Source organism: Indicator indicator, chromosome 14 (assembly GCF_027791375.1).
Source record: "Indicator indicator isolate 239-I01 chromosome 14, UM_Iind_1.1, whole genome shotgun sequence".
Taxonomy (NCBI): Eukaryota; Metazoa; Chordata; class Aves; order Piciformes; family Indicatoridae; genus Indicator; species Indicator indicator.
Genome location: NC_072023.1, coordinates 26,509,302 through 26,526,522, shown reverse-complemented (window position 1 = coordinate 26,526,522; position 17,221 = coordinate 26,509,302). Strand labels below are relative to the sequence as shown.

At 54.7% G+C, this 17,221-nt stretch overlaps 1 protein-coding gene across 1 annotated transcript; it reads left to right on the top strand.

The window, feature by feature from the left end:
• The first annotated feature begins 8,094 nt into the window (after positions 1 to 8,094).
• On the top strand, positions 8,095 to 10,064 carry TMEM121B (transmembrane protein 121B). The gene is made up of 4 exons (XM_054387109.1): positions 8,095 to 8,372; positions 8,424 to 9,597; positions 9,698 to 9,864; positions 10,001 to 10,064. Exons 1-4 carry the CDS (start codon positions 8,095 to 8,097, stop codon positions 10,062 to 10,064), a joined length of 1,683 nt encoding a protein of 560 aa, XP_054243084.1.
• Positions 10,065 to 17,221: the final 7,157 nt, after the last annotated feature.

Genomic DNA, 17,221 nt, shown 5'->3' with positions numbered 1-17,221 from the left:
CAGGTGTGCCTCAAGTTCTACCATCAGGGATTCTGTGTACTGGAGAGGGAAGAGGGAAAGAACAGGGAGAGACCTGGAGCGATCTGCTAATGTAGCCAAGGTTGTCTCAGCACTGGAAGCCCCTCCCTGGCTTTTGATACTCCTGTGCAATCCTGACAGCTGCCAGTGAGCTTTCCACTCTGAATGCACATTGCTGCCATCAATGATTGAGCCACAATGGAAACAGGGAAGAAGGAGAAGGAATGTCCCAGCAATCCTAGTTTTGTTCTGCCATCAGAGTTTGTTCTTTCATGCATGAAGATCAGCAAAGTCTGCCCTCCAGACCCTCACGATGTGTTTGAGGATGAAGCTCTTCCCTGCACAAGGAGCCCCTATCAGCCAGTGCACCATTCATTCACTGAGCTATTTGTCCACTCTGTGATGTGAATGCACCAAAGCTGTGTTGTCAGGTGGTGCTGTGCTAAGTTTAAGTCTTAACATCTCCTTACGAAGAGTAAGTGCCTGTGGACTTCCACAAATTCCCTTTGTTTGGGGCTTTGCCACTGCATCACCAAAGTCCCAGTTTGCAGTCCTCCAGTGGCTATAGAGAGGGAGTGCCCCTCGAAGCTGCAGTAGCCAGAGCCACTTGCTACAGGGCCAAGGGGAAAGTTACATTATTCCCTGCCCCCCTGTTTAGCATTCTGTGAGTGCCTCTGCCTTTTCACATCCCACTAGGGAGCCAGCAGCCTGCTTTCAATAGCAGAGGAAACCATGACAGAGTCTGAATTTCCAAAGCTGGTTTTACCCAAACCAAAGTGCTGCAGCAAGAGGCTATTTCAGCACCCAGCCTGAACCCAAACTGTTGAAAGGAGCATCCTCCTGCTTCAGATGGTGCAGGTTTCATAGAAGGGCTCCTCTTTGGAACAAGGACCAACTAGGAGGAGTCGCAGCCCACCTTTCCTCCTTCCTTGCATGCAGGATTGAAAGAGATCATCAAGCCAGGATGGGACCTGTGCCCCAAATCCTCAATTTCATCTTTAAGAATACAAATGTATCCACCCTTCACATCCTTTTCCCCCCTCTTCCCTTGTGTGGTTTGCAGCTCAGGGATATCCCATATGTTCTCATCCCTGTTCTCTCCCTTTACCATGCTGGGACTTGCCTGCCCAGGGACATTTCCATGTCCCTAATGACATGTCCTCTGTTGCCTGTCTTCTCCTAGTTTGGACTATCCAGAGAAAGACTGAGGCCTATGCCTCCTTAGACAGTCCAAAGCAGCTAAGCTAAGCACTGCTTGAGACCCACCATGTGAAAGACTGGCTCAGCAAAGTGTGTCTGAATTCTAGAGGAGCACTGTGATTTTAGAAGCACTGAACAGTCAGTGATGAAAAAGCCTTTGGAGCCAACACAACTGAGCTGGTGTTCCTAGTTAGCTCACACCACAATGAGAGATCAGAAATAGGTCTGCTCTGCCTCCCTCTTCCTTCCTGCTTCACCAGGCAGCTTCATACACAGAGTACAGACAAGATGTTCTGCACAGAAGTCTGAGTTGTTCTTAATTCAGATTTCAGCATCCATGGTGCATTTGCATTCTGCTTCAACAGCTCTCCAGGTTCTCCATGCTGCTAGTGGGTACTTACTTGCAGAAATGCTGAGGTCTGTCCATTGGTGTGTGCAGTACCCTTTGGCAGAGCTCTTTCTCCTGAAGGCTGTGATGCCAGATACTCAAAGACAAGGTGCTGCTGAACCAGGCTTCCCTGAGGCGCGTAATGCTGCTAAATCAACTCTCCCAGGTGGAGCCAGGTGCACTGGCTGCTGCCCTGGTGATGGCAGAGACTTTGTGGAAGGAACACACATGAGAACTTTGAGAAGCCACATTAGTATGCATGGCACATCTCAGCCAGAAGTGAGGTAGGGAGCAAGGAAGCAAGAGGTTCGCATTTGCATGAAGGATGAGCCAAACATCTCTGTCTTTGGAAGAGCAGTGGAGGTGAGCTAACTGACGTGAATCTCTTCAGAATCCAAATCTGCCTTTAGCTCCAGATTTGTTTCTTTTTCCCATGTTAGTGCTGAAACAGTGCCCTGGGAGTCTTAAAAATGTGTAGGAGGAGCTTCAGTGATAAGGAATTTCAGAAATGCTTTGCTTAGGAGTTGAAATTGGACAGAATAATCTAGAATAATCTTGTGCCCTTGCCCCAAATCTTGCCAAGCAAGGTTGCCTAAAAGGCTCTGCTTGTTGGTCTGTGCACTAATGAGTCAGAGAGGCTGTCCTTGGTCTGAACAACACAGAGACCTTTCCTCTTCCTGCTCAGCCTTTGGAAACAGTCCACTTTGTGCAAGTCACTACCTAGGAACTGCATATCCACAGCAGACAGAATTCTTGGCTCTCCAGCAGCTGCTGGGTACTGACTTGATTGTGGAAGATTTCTGCAGACAAAAGTGGTTGCCAGGTCTCCACAAGTCTTGTGCTAGAGTGCTGTGTGGGCTTCTAGCTTCTCTGCAGCTCATTTGGGGACATCTGCTACTGCTAGAATTCAGTGAAGGCCTTTTTCCTTGGAATTGCAGCTTCCTGGAATTAGTTTCAAGTGTGGCTGGAACAAAACTTTCCCTTTGTCTCATGTATGACACAGAAGTGGTATTGTTGGAGCTGTATTTCTCCCATCTGGAGCAAGCATAGTTCTGTGCAGATTATGGGACCAAGCAGGAGAGGGGACTCCACTTGATGAGCTAATACCTTAATATTTATATGCTGCACAGCCCTACACAGCAAAGGTGGTGCAGACCTGATCCTAACAATGCCATCCTGCACATGCTGCATTTTAATCAAGCCTAAAGGGAGTATGCAGTGAGGCCAGGCAATGGAGAACAGCAAGGAGGAACCAGAGGAGGGTTAAGACCTTGGTGTGGATCTGAAGCAGGGAGCTTTTCTGTCATGCAATAACATGGTGAGAGGTCACTGTCTTTATTCCATATGACACATGCAACTACTAGCCTGCCATTCAGGGATTCATGTAACACTACTGTCTCCTTTCTTCCAGTCTTAATCCTAGTGTGTCTTCTTCTCTCCAGTAAATCAGTAATGTTCCAGATGTGCACTGTAGCAGAGTGATTACAATATTAATACAGAGAAATCACAAGCTGTGATTGTTTTAGATTTCATAGTAATTTCAAAACAGTTCTGGAGCTGATCCTTTGATCTAGCACATACATAAAATAATAAAAGATGTTTACTTTGAAATAAATTTTAACTCGGTGTGTACATTTTGTGAGTATTATCCTGGTCCCTTGCTCAGCTCTACCCTAGAAGAATTATCAGGACAAATTCTGTTTTCTGTTTGTCAAGCTATTCTCAGGTTTTCTTGAGGGAATCCCCCTGAAAGGTACCCCTCCAGTGATTCTTTCAACAGGACCAAACTGTGATTCCCTCTAAGCTCTGCATCTCTAGTGCAGTTTTGAGTGTTCCTGCTCTGTAGTGGGGAAGAGACTCATCACAAGCTGTGACTGGACAAGGGTGCCCATTCTCAGCAGAGAGAGGAATTGAACTGTATTCTACATCCTGGAGAAGTGACCTGTGGCCACAGCTTCTAATAAATAAAAAACATTGAGCAGCCGTCTGCTCTTATCCAGTGCTCCAGCAGTTGGAACAATTGCCCAAGATAGAGCATATAAAAGTTTAGTTAAGCAGGAAAAGGTGTAAAAAACCTAAACCTCTCAGATGAATGTTTTCAATCACTATTGTCAAAGCAAAAGGGCAGCCTAGGGTTAAGATGTCCTAGGTAGGAGACAGCCCTAGCTGGAAGCTGGATTACCATAGAAATTCTTAACCAGCATAAGGAGCAGAGGCCTCATGAAACACTGAACAAGAGTCAACTTCAACAACAGGGACTTGAACAGAGCCCTGTTCAAGTTGGAGTTTGCTCCCAGGTGGATGCAGTGAGAAATAGCTGGCAGGGTAAGTGCTGTGAAGTGCTTGCCCATGGTGGGCCTTGCACCTAAGTTAAGCAGTTCCCTACTCACCCAGTTACACACTCGGGCCTTTCAGGGGCATACCCAAACTCTTCCTTTACCTCAGTTATAAAAGCACAATTCTTCATGGATTTTTGCAGCCACATGGTCAAGTTGATGAAAATGAGGCAGTTTTATGGGTCCAGTTTGCAACACTTTAAAACTTTGCACTGGCAAGGCAGCTCCATCTCTAGGCACCAAACCACATCTTCTCTAGGAATCAAACTGTTCCATCAGGAAAGCCTTTAATTCACTGTGATCAACCTGCTTTTCCCTTTCAGTACATTCAGCTGCTAAGAGCTTAACACTTTCTCCTCAAAGTCAGCTGCAGTACACACTGCTTACTAAGACTGAGTAAGTACAAAATACTAAGAGTAATTGCCAGATCCTCTTCACGCTCCAAACCTGTATTCCACTGCAGGCATTGAAACAAACAAAAAAAATCTTCACATTTGATGCTGATATTGAAAGTTCTTTGAACTGAAATGTAGTTGCAAGCAATAGACTCACAGTTCTGCACCCTCTGAAAAGCATCTGTATTCCCCAAAGCCTAATGCTGGACCAGCTGTATTCAGTTACATACATTGGGTGGAAGTTGAGGCATAGGAAGTTCCAGGGAAAAATGAGGAAATTTGTTTCCTTGTGAGGGTGACAGAACCCTGGAACAGGCTGCCCAGGGGGTTTGTGGAGTCTCCTTCTCTGGAGATACTCAAAACCTGCCTGGATGTGTTCCTGTGTGATCTGCTCTAGGTGATCCTCCTCTGGCAGAGGGGTTGGACTGGATGAGCTTCCAAGGTCTCTTCCAGCCCCTAACACTCTGTGATTCAGAGGTGAACAAACCCAGGCACCTTTGAATGTTGGTGCTGGCCAGGTGAAACCCTTCTGTGATTGCCTTTAACTTGAACCCTGACTGAATGTGTTAGATAAATGCAGTACAAAGCATGTGCCAGAGAATCCCAGAACCTTCCTTTCCCACACACAAGCATTTCAAGTGTGGTTAGAGCAGATTATGCTCAAACTCACCGAGCTCAGCTTTGCCTCTTGTCCTCCCACTGCTGCCAGTTTCTGACAGCTTACTGCAGGGTATAATTAGAGATTTAGTTTCTGGTCTTTATTTCAGGCATATATTTACTTCTTTCTTTTTTTTTTTTTTTTTTGTATTTTTGTAATTCCCTTCCCCCCAAGAAATTGAGTCATTATTTTGTTTCCTTTTGAGTTCTGCCCTCAAGAACATTTTTGTCTTTCCCCCAGCAGGGGCATTTTTGAGGGCACACTCCTTGTTTCCTCTAGTAGTGTAAACCAGAAGTGGCAGCATCTCCTCAGGATGACTGTTTCACAAAACTCAGCTGTCTGCTGCTTGCCTTTTCAGGAGATGCATACCCAGAGATACCTAAAGAAGCCAGAAACACAGCTTTCGAGCTGCTGGAGAGTAGCAGCTATTTATAGTTCAGCCTTTTAATGTTTCAACAGTAATGCTGAAGCACTAACACTTCCAAGGGCTGCACATTGCATTAAGTAACTGGATCACAGGGAAAGCAACAGCTTGTCATAGCTCATCCTACAGTGTGCTACAGAAAAGCTCTTCAGTGCTGAGTTGAAGACATTTCTCCTCTCACTCCCATTTTAACACACAGGCACAATTCCTGCTTCCTGCCCCACAAGTAAGCTCTTCCTTTATTCTCACCTGTTAGTCTAGGTTGTGTTTGCCCTGCCCAAGGAAACCCTTGAGCTCCCATCCTGCTTCTCAGTACTGACCCATCCCTGCTCATAGCTCCCCTTCCCTATAGCCACAGGTCCCTGTTCCCACCTGCCTACCTTGGAAGCACGGACATCAACCTGATAAAGAGGATCCAGAGGAGGGCCACAGAAATGATCAGGGGGTTGGAGCTCCTCTGCTACAGCGACAGGCTGAGGGAGCTGGGGGTGTTCAGCCCGGAGAAGAGAAGGCTCCAGGGAGACCTAATAGCAGCCTGCCAGTACCTGAAGGGGGCTCCAAGAAGGATGGAGAGAGACTGTTTGCAAAGCCCTGTGATGAGGACAATGGGAATGGCTTCAGACTAGAGCAGAGCAGATTTAGATTGGATGTTAGGAACAAGTTCTGCACCATGAGGGTAGTGGAACACTGGAACAGGTTGCCCAGGGAGGTGGTTGAGGTCCCTTCACTTCAAGGTGAAGCTGGACAGGGCTCTGGGCAACCTGATCTAGTTGAGGATGTCCCTGCTGACTGCAGGGAGGTTGGACTGCATGAGCTTTGGGGGGTCCCTTCTGGCCTGGACTATTCTATGATTCTATGACCTTCCCAGCCCCACCAGGTATCCTTTGGTCTCTGGATAACGTTTCCATAGGGCTCCTCTTGCCCTGCTCATGCAACTTCAGCCTAGTAGGACTTTGCTTCCAAGAGTACAAGAGGTGCAAGCCCAGGCCCACTTAGCACCCAACACCCCCCAGGTGCCTCACTTCTCCATTCCCCTGGGCTGAGCTTACCACATCACCTGGCTGGTGTGTCACAACCCATTCCCTCCCAAAGCCCAGGAATGCTCATCCAATTGCACTTACTCCAGCAGGTGGGACAGACACCAGTCCAGCAAGAAACACACCCAAACCTTTGTGAAATGAGCCAGAAGAGAGTTGAGTGCCCGTGGGCAGGCTGCCAGAGCAGCTAAGTGAGCATGGCCAGCCTATGGCACCCACAAAACCTGGAGCATCAAAGTTAATGAGGCAAAGCTGTCACTGTCTGCTGCACAGGTAGGGCAGGAGCAACCCTGTCGGCATGAGAGCTTTTGTCCTGAGCAGCCCAGGTGGATGCTTTGTTTTCACACCACGTCCTCTCATAGAAGTGGAAATGTTTTCTTTCAGTGGAACAGGCAAATGTAGGAGGAGCAAAACCAGTTCAGCTAATCCTCAGGACTGACCACACATTAATCATGCTAGTGACATACCCTGAGAAGGAGCAGGTGAGTGTACCCATCCTAAAGGCCAGGCTCCAGTCCATAAGGATGTGGTCTTTGATCACATACACTGCCATCTAACCCAGCCTCTTGGTGGAAACTAAATTCAGAGACACAAATGGTGGTGTTCAAAAACCCATGCTGCCAGCCTGACCCTGAACAGAGCAACCCCAGCCCTGAGCCTTGCTTGAACCTACACTGACAGCAAAGCAACACTGACAGCAGACATCCTCCTTGGCCAAGCATGAGGCTTGAGGCCATCCAACAGAGCCCTGAGCAAGGTGGTTTTGGGGTTGTACAAACATTGTAGTCACAGTAATTGTTTGGACATGGTTTTGATTCTTTGGCAGGCAAGTCTGTCAAAAAAAAAAAGAAGCCTTGTCAGTGGAACAAGCAGAGAGCTCAGATGCAGCACTTCAATCTTTGACAAAATCCACACCTTGAGAGGCTGGAGAGCAAAGCCAGCATGATGGGAACTTATTTGGCAAGGAAAGGAGAAGTGGCTTGCTGCTTACTGTCTTTCTTGCTCAGGAAATTGGTCAGACGCCACTTGCTTCGATGTACAGCCTGAAAATACGGGCAGCCAAATGCTCAGTGCCACAGATGAGGAACCATAAGCGAGTGCTTGGTTGTAGGCTCTGCAACAGACCAGTGGCCCTTGTCTTGGTCAGCCCAGAGAGATCAGGGCAGACTGAAGTACTTCTGCTTTTCTGGAGTGAGTGCCGGGGTGATGTGCATGCCCAGGGGCGAGCCGCCCCAGCTCATTCGCTGGCTCCATTCACGGGGGTCTTAGGGGGCAGGAGGTAGCCAGGCCGTGCTCCCCGATCTTTGGCTTTTGTGCAGAGCAGGGGGCAGGGTGGGGATCGCCTTCCTCCCCACCCCTTCTCACCCCCCTTCTCCCCTCCCCCGGCAGCACAGTCGCTCTCCGCTCTCCCACCCCCAGCCCACCCACCGCCGCCAGCGGAGACGCCCCAGCTCCGCCAGCTGCTGCGGTTGCGGTTCGGCACCGCCCCCGGCCTCCCCCCACGGGTTCCCGCCGCTCGGGCTCTCCGCACCGCTGCCGGTGCCGGTGCGGCAGCACCGGGGGGCGGGCAGGGGGCGGGCCGGGGGCCGCGGCGCGGCCGTCGAGCCCGGCGCACCGGCTCGGGGGCCGGGGAGGACCATGCACCGCGCTGTCTCCAACCAGCGCTCGGTCTCCTCCTCCTCGGGCTCCTTCCAGCCGCCGCCACCGCCGCCGCTGCCGCACGCCGCCGACCGGCAGCCTCTCTTCCCGGGGGGTTCCAGCAGCGGCGGCAGCCGGCGGGGCTCGGGGTCGAGCTCAGGCTCGGCGCGAGCCCGCCGCCCCCGCAGCAGCACCGAGGAGGAGGAGGAGGAGGAAGAGGAGGAGGAGGACAGCATCAGCATCAGCAAGCCCCTGGTGCCGCCGCCCGCCGCCCCGCTGCCGGCCGCCGCCTCGCCGCTCCCCAGCAGCAGCAGCAGCAGCGGCAGCAGCGGAGGCGGCGGCGGCGGGAGCCCGGGCCGCAGCATGACGGCGGCGGAGCTGTACGGGGCGGTGGCGGCGGGCGGCGGGGCGGCGGGCGGCGGGGCGGCGGCGGGGGCACTGCTGGGGCCCGGAGGGGCGGCGGGCGGGCGGCGCTGGGGCTTCCAGGCGCTGTCCCTGGTGCTGCTGCTGGGGCAAGGCGCGCTGCTGGACCTCTACCTGATCGCCGTAACCGACCTATACTGGTGCAGCTGGATCGCCACCGATCTGGTGCTGGCGGCCGGCTGGGGCATCTTCTTCTGCCGTAACAGCCGGGCGCGCCGCCGGGAGCGGCCCCCGCCGCCCCCCGGGCCGCCGCCGCCGCACCCGCTGCTGCTGCACGGCCCCCCCGGCGGCCGCGGGGCCGGGGGCCGCGGGGCCGGAGCCCCCCCCCGCGGCGGCGACTTCGCCTACGCGCACCTCGCCTGGCTCATCTACTCCATCGCCTTCACGCCCAAGGCGGCGCTGATCCTGGGCACCTCCATCCTGGAGCTGATCGAGCTGCGCCTGCCGCTCGGCACCACCGGGTTCCGCATCACGCTGGCGCTCTCCGCCCCGCTGCTGTACTGCCTGCTCAGGGCCATCGGCACCGAGGGCACAGGGCAGCTGCTCCTGCCGCCGCAGCCGCCGCCGCAGCACCGCGCCGCCGCCGCCTTCCTAGCCACCTGCCTCGACCTGCTCGACAGCTTCTCCCTGCTGGAGCTGGTGCTGCAGCCCGGGCGGCCGGCGCCGCTGCCCGCCCCGCTGCGCTACCTCCTTATCGCCGTCTACTTCCTCTGCCTGGCCTCGCCGGTGCTGTGGCTCTACGAGCTCAGCGCCGCCCGACCCCCCGGCGCTGCCCGCCTCACCCTCCACCTCTTGCTGCCCGCCGGGCTGCTGGACGCCCCGCTCCTGGCGCTCCGCTGCCTCCTGCTCCTGCGCTACCAGCAGCCGCTCTCCCTCTTCATGCTGAAGAACCTCTTCTTCCTGGCCTGTCGCGGCCTGGAGGCACTGGAGACCTGCTGCCTCCTCCGCCCCGTCGCTACCCCGCCGCCCGCCAAATACGGCCCCCCCGCCGCCGCCCCCGCCGCCGCCGCCCCGCTGGCCCACGGTCTCTCCGACGCCGACGTGGGCCCCCACGGGTATGTGAACGCCTTGGCAGTCACCGCCCAGGGCTGAGCCGGTTCCCCACGGCCGCCGCCCCCGGAGGGACTCCCGCCGCCTCCGGGTCCGCTCCCGGCAGAGTCTCCTCTGCCTTTCTGCTCAGGTTCCTGCCGCCGCGGCCGAGCAGGAAGAATGGGACGCCCCGGCCGGACCCTCGCTCTCCTCCTCCCTTTCCCGCGAACAAATCCAGCAGCGGCAGGTCGGCGCAATCCAGACTACCTTCAGGAGGCTTCGGCTGACGCTCGTCCTCGGAAAACGCACCTGCCCTTCGTGATGGGTCGTCTTCTACCCCTCCTGCCTCTCCGCTTGTTTGGAGGGGTCCCACTCTTCCCTTCCTGCTCCCCGCCAGGACATCGTGTTGCTTTGTGCCCGTAAACGTTTAGTTTTCCCTTTTCTTCCTCAACAGCGGGGACCGGTGGACTTTGTCCCCTGGTTTGAGAACTCCTCCTGACCACAACGAGGAGCTGTGAGAAGGGTCTGACCAGCAGAGACGGTGCCTTTGGGCCGTGGGCGGGACAGAAGGAAGCACGTTTTGGTTTTGCTAGGTTTCGCAAAGCTGCCACCTGTGTTGCCAGCAGCAGAGCTGCAGCAGAGCTGCAGCAGGCTGTTGTTCACCGGCTGGGGAACATCTGGGAGCACGCTGGCCAGCTGCTCAGTTCAAAGCCTAGGAGCCACTTTCTCCAAGCCAAAAAATGTCTACCTCTGTGCTTCGATATTTTGCATCTTCTTCACACGCTAAAGAAACACATGAACCTGGCATGGACATAATCTAGGGGTTCAGACCCCATTTTACTACCCCCCTCCCCCAAGACCTTTCTTTCTGGTGAGAACAGGGTTTGCAGCAGCCTACTGCTTGCTTCAGACAGCAGCCCCCAGGTGCTGGGGCTCTCATTTCTCTGTGAATATGCATGTGTATGGGATCAGTGTTGGTTTTCTTTTATGCCCAGTGTAGGGTCTCCCTTTACATAGGCTGGGAAGAGTTCCTCAGGGCTCCTTCCACATCCACTTGAGAGAGCACAGCTGGAGCCAGGGGGCCTGCAAACTGCTCCCTCTCTGCAACAGGGGAGCAGAGGACATTGGCACTGCTCAGGGTGGGCCCTGTGCTCAGTGAACCTCACGTTCCAGCACAGAAAGCAAAGTGCTGCAGGAGCCTTTGAGGCAGAGGTGCTCCTGAGTGTTGGGGAAAGCCCACATAGCAGCATCCTGCCTTCCATGTGCACGTGCTTAAGGGTAAACAGGGAAAAGGTTAATTGTTAGCAACCTCTCATAGAAGCAGAGTTCTCTTTGATTTTAAGCGCCCTGAGTGTTCAGTGGGGATGAAGGCCTCCTCCTCTGCCTGGCTCCAGCTGCTCCTGAAACCAGCCAAATGAAAGTGGAGCACAGAGGCCACGTTTGGAGGAAGGACTTTGCCCCTCCCAGGCTTATATTTCATTATCTGGGCAAGACTGCATTCATCGGGAAAATGCCAATTTCCTGTCCCAAGCCTTTTTCTGAGCTGTCCTGATGAGAAGGGAAAATGAAGCTACGCAGAGCCAAGAGCAGGACTGCAGGCACAGCCCAGGCTTCCCCTGCACACCTATCCGTTCTCTGGGGCTCAGGCTCCAGTGGCACGCAGCCTCTCTCTCTTTTCACAGAGTGAGATCAACTGCCTGCTCCAGTGGACTGCTACAACAAAATGTTTACAGTCTGGCAACTTCCAACTCCCACAGGCAGAAGTGGGGATGCCATGGGGCTCTTCTCACCCAGCTCTTGGGTGGCTGATGGGTTTTCAGGGGCTAGAAGAGCCCCTAGAAAAGATGGGGCAGTAGTGCTGTCCTGTTGAGAGCTGCAGCTAGGATGGGCCACTTGCTGCTCTCCCCCTGCCAAAAGGAGAGCCAGCATAATGCTAGGCTTAACTTTCCCACCAGTGCTTTATTTTTAACCTGAGCCCTTGCATGGGCAGTTGTGTGAATTTTGGCCAGTGGCCTTTCTTCTTCAGTAACTTATTTCTGTCTGGACAATCTTGGTGCTGTGAGTGACTGTGATTGTAAAACTTGGTACTGTGGAACTTTTCCTGTGTGACGTGCGATGTGTCGAGGGGGATGCTAAGTTTCTAGCCACAGGAGGTATAACTGCAGGTACGTGATGCTTGACCAGATTGTTTCCTCACACCTTCCCTGTATGTAGGAAGTATTCCATGCTTCAGTCAAAAAGCTAAAGAAAAGGGGAAAAAAAAAAAAACCCAACAAACAAACCAACTTCACCCCAAAACATGGTGAAGGAAAGAAAGATATTTCATCCCCAGCTATGTTTTGCTGCTGCTCTGGCTGAGTCCACGCTAGCATTAAAGCACATAGAACACCCCTAACACACTGATTTGTACCCATAGTTGAGACACTGGAGGAGAATTCTTAACAAGTCTGACTTCAGTACCCTTTCATAGCACATGACAAAGTTGCTGTTTCAACAGTGAGTGCCTTTCTCCATTTCAGACATGGCTGAGAAAATGGCAGACTTGAAATTTCTCTCTCAGCGTGGCACATTGGAACCATGTGACAATGAAATCGCAGCTCAAGTTCGGCCATGGATGCAAAGGTTGCCTGGGGCAGAGGACCCTGCAAAATGATCCCAGAATCACAGAATGGTAGGGGCTGGAAAGGACCTCAAAAGCTCATCCAGTCCAACCCCCTGGCCAGAGCAGATCACACAGGAGTGCATCTGGGTGGGTCTGGAATATCTCCAGAGAGGGAGAGTCCCCACCCTGGCTCTGTTGCATAGAATTCCTTTGAAGCAAAGTGGTTCTCTGTGGTGCTGTGGTTCCTGGGTCATTAGCAAACGTGCCCTTTGGAGAGGGTAAAGCTCTTGTAGCAGTTGGCTGTACAGAAGCCCCCTTGTAACTAAAAGGGTAGCTCTGCTGCCCTTTCAATGACTGACTACAGAGAAACCCCTAAAGGTCTTCAAGGCCTTGTGGATAAGCCTGCCCCTGCCCCTGCCCCTCCTTTGGAATTCCCTTCTCTTTTTGGTAAGTTGAGCTCTCCCTTCCACTTAAACCCCTCTGCTGCACAACAGATTCCTTTGCAGGAGAGGGAGGTGGTAGCACCATTGAAGTGTAAGCAATACCTCATCACCCATGCACCTTGCACACTTAACTGCATGTTCTGCCAACATGAAATTACTGGTCCAGGTCAGGAACACTTTGCTAGACCAAGTTGTTCCATACAAAGACCTACATCCCTTGGGTTTCTGTTACAGGCCTTGTAACACAACTCAGCTACTTAGTATTTCATTGCTCTCTCTCTTTGCTATCCTGACAAGCGAGGTGACTTCTCCCAGGAGGGGAAACTGGTGAGAGATCAGACCCATGGCCAGTGGACACTTGGCATCCCCCTGGCATTCATTAGAACTTGTATTTTTTAAAAGCAAGATTGTTAAAATAAAATCAGAAACTTGTGACTGATTTTGCTTTTTTTTTTTTTTTTTTTTTCGCCCTGGGCTACTCAGTTTTTGCATGAAGGGCCCAGCAGATCCATTGAAGTTACTTCATTTCCTCATGCTGGATTGCTAAAATCCAATGGGAGGCTGGGGGAGCAAAGTCCCTCCCACTGTAAAAGATCAGGTCGGTGACTACCTGGGCAATCTGAACAGACACAAGTCTCTGGGACCTGATAAGATGCATCCCAGAGTCCTGAGGAAATTGGCTGATGTTGTTGGCAAACCACCCTCCAAGATATCTGAAAAGTCCTGACAGTCCCCCAGTGAAGTCCCTGGAGACTGGAAAAAGGGAAGCACTGCACCCATTTTTGAAAGGCTGGAAAGGAGGATCCCTGGGAACTACCAACCTGTCAGCCTCACCTCTGTGCTTGGGAGATCATGGAACAGACCCTCCTAGAAACTATGCTGATGCACATGGAAGACAGGGATGTGATTTGAGACAGCCAGCATGGCTTCAAGTGCAGGTCCTACCTGACCAATCTATTCACATTCTACCACTTTTGGGTTCAAGATCTGTGGAAAAATTTCTAGGCACAGCCTGAAACTACCACACTTCTGTGATGGAGTGACTACATCAGTAGACAAGGGGTGAGCTACAGACATTGTGCGTCATGACTTCTGTAAGGGCCCCACACCACCTTTCTAATTTAGAGAGAGATGGATTCGATGGGTAGAGTGTTCACCGGATGAGGAATTGGTTGGGTGGTCACAGAGCAGTCAGTGCTCCAATTCCAGTTGGAGGTCACTGAGAAGGGCTGACCCTCAGGGACACTGCTGCTCAGTATCTTCATCTAGTGGCATCAAGTGCCCCCTCAGCAAGCCTGCAGGTGACACCAAGCTGAGTAGTGCAGTTGAGGCACCAGAGGGACAGGACACCATTGAGAGGGACAGGAGGTCACTGAGAGGGACAGGACACTACTGCGGGCAACAGGACACCACTGAGGGGGACACGACACCACTGAGGGGGACAGGACAGCATTGAGGGGGACAGGACACCGCTGAGGGGGACAGGACACCGCTGAGGGGGACAGGACACCGCTGAGGGGGACAGGACAGCATTGAGGGGGACAGGACACCACTGAGGGGGACAAGACACCACTGAGGGGGACAAGACACCACTGAGGGGGACAAGACACCACTGAGGGGAACAGGAATCCACTGAGTGGGACAGGACAGCACCGAGGGGGACAGGACACCACCGAGGGGGACAGGACAGCACTGAGGGGGACAAGACACCACTGAGGGGGACAGGACACCACTGAGGGGGACAGGACACCACTGAGGGGGACAGGACAGCACCGAGGGGGGCAGGACAGCATCGAGGGGGACAGGACAGCATCGAGGGGGACAGGACACCACTGAGGGGGACAGGACAACATTGAGGGCGACAGGACACCATCAAGGGTGATAGGACACCATCAAGATGGACGGGATAGGACATGATTGAGGGGGAAAGGAATCCAATGAGGAGGACAGGACACCACTGAGGGGGACAAGAATCCACTGAGGGTGACAGGACACCACTGAGGGGGACAGGAATCCACTGAGTGGGACAGGACACCACTGAGGGGGACAGGACACCACCGAGGGGGACAGGACACCACCGAGGGGGACAGGACACCACTGAGGGGGACAGGACACCACTGAGGGGGACAGGACTCCACTGAGGGGGACAGGACACCAATGAGGGGGACAGGACACCACTGAGGGGACAGGACACCACTGAGGGGACAGGACACCACTGAGGGGGACAGGACACCACTGAGGAGGACAGGACAGCACTGAGGGGGACAGGAATCCACTGAGTGGGACAGGACAGCACCGAGGGGGACAGGACACCACCGAGGGGGACAGGACACCACCGAGGGGGACAGGACAGCATTGAGGGGGATAGGCCACCACCGAGGGGGACAGGACAGCACCGAGGGGGACAGGACAGCACCGAGGGGGACAAGACACCACTGAGGGGGACAGGACACCATTGAGGGCGACAGGACACCACTGAGGGCGACAGGACACCACCGAGGGCGACAGGACACCACCGAGGGGGACAGGACACCCCCGAGGGGGACAGGACAGCATTGAGGGGAACAGGACAGCATTGAGGGGGACAAGACACCACTGAGGGGGACAGGACAGCACCGCGGGGGACAGGACAGCATTGAGGGGGACAAGACACCACTGAGGGGGACAGGACAGCACTGAGGGGGACAGGAATCCACTGAGTGGGACAGGAGAGCACCGAGGGGAACAGGACAGGATTGAGGGGGACAAGACACCACTGAGGGGGACAGGACAGCACCGAGGGGAACAGGACACCACCGAGGGGAACAGGACACCACCGAGGGGGACAAGAAACCACCGAGGGGGACAAGACACCACTGAGGGGGACAGGACACCACCGAGGGGGACAGGACACCACCGAGGGGGACAGGACACCACTAAGGGCGACAGGACACCACTGAGGGGGACAGGACACCACCGAGGGGGACAGGAATCCACTGAGTGGGACAGGACAGCACCGAGGGGGACAGGACAGCACCGAGGGGGACAGGACAGCACCGAGGGGGACAGGACAGCATTGAGGGGAACAGGACAGCATTGAGGGGGACAGGACACCACTGAGGGCGACAGGACACCACTGAGGGCGACAGGACACCATCAGGGTGATAGGACACCATCAAGATGGATGGGATAGGACATGATTGAGGGGGAAAGGAATCCACTGAGGAGGACAGGACACCACTGAGGGGGACAAGAACCACTGAGGGTGACAAGACACCACTGAGGGGAACAGGAATCCACTGAGTGGGACAGGACACCACCGAGGGGGACAGGACACCACTGAGGGGGACAGGACACCACTGAGGGGACAGGACAGCACTGAGGGGGACAGGACAGCACTGAGGGGGACAGGACAGCATTGAGGGGGAAGGACACCACTGAGGGGGACAGGACACCACTGAGGGGGACAGGACACCACTGAGGGGGACAGGACACCACTGAGGGGGACAGGACACCACTGAGGGGGACAGGACACCACTGAGGGGACAGGACACACTGAGGAGGACAGGACACCACTGAGGGGACAGGACACCACTGAGGAGGACAGGACACCACTGAGGGGACAGGCCACACTGAGGGACAGGACACCACTGAGGGGACAGGACACCACTGAGGGGACAGGACACTACTGAGGGGACAGGACACCACTGAAGGGGACAGGACACCACTGAGGGGACAGGACACCACTGAGGGGGACAGGACACCACTGAGGGGGACAGGACACCACTGAGGGGACAGGACAGCACTGAGGGGAACAGGAATCCACTGAGTGGGACAGGACAGCACCGAGGGGAACAGGACAGGATTGAGGGGACAAGACACCACTGAGGGGGACAGGACACCACCGAGGGGGACAGGACACCACCGAGGGGACAGGACACCCGAGGGGACAGGACACCACCGAGGGGGACAGGACATCACTGAGGGGGACAGGACACCACCGAGGGGACAGGACACCACTGAGGGGGACAGGACACCACTGAGGGCGACAGGACACCACTGAGGGGACAGGACACCACTGAGGGGACAGGAATCCACTGAGGGGGACAGGACAGCACCGAGGGGGACAGGACAGCACCGAGGGGGACAGGACAGCACCGAGGGGGACAGGACAGCACTGAGGGGACAGGACAGCACTGAGGGGACAGGACACCACTGAGGGGACAGGACAGCACTGAGGGGACAGGAACCACTGAGGGGACAGGATAGCACCGAGGGGACAGGACAGGATTGAGGGGGACAAGACACCACCGAGGGGACAGGACACCACCGAGGGGACAGACATCGCTGAGGGGGACAGGACACCACCGAGGGGACAGGACACCACTGAGGGGGACAGGACACCACTGAGGGCGACAGGACACCACTGAGGGGGACAGGACACCACTGAGGGGAACAGGACACCACTGAGGGGGACAGGACAGCACCGAGGGGGACAGGACACACTGAGGGGACAGGACACACTGAGGGGGACAGGACACCATCGAAGGGGGACAGGACACCACCGAGGGGGACAGGACACCACCGAGGGGGACAGGACAGCACTGAGGGGAACAGGACAGCACTGAGGGGAAGAGGAATCCACTGAGTG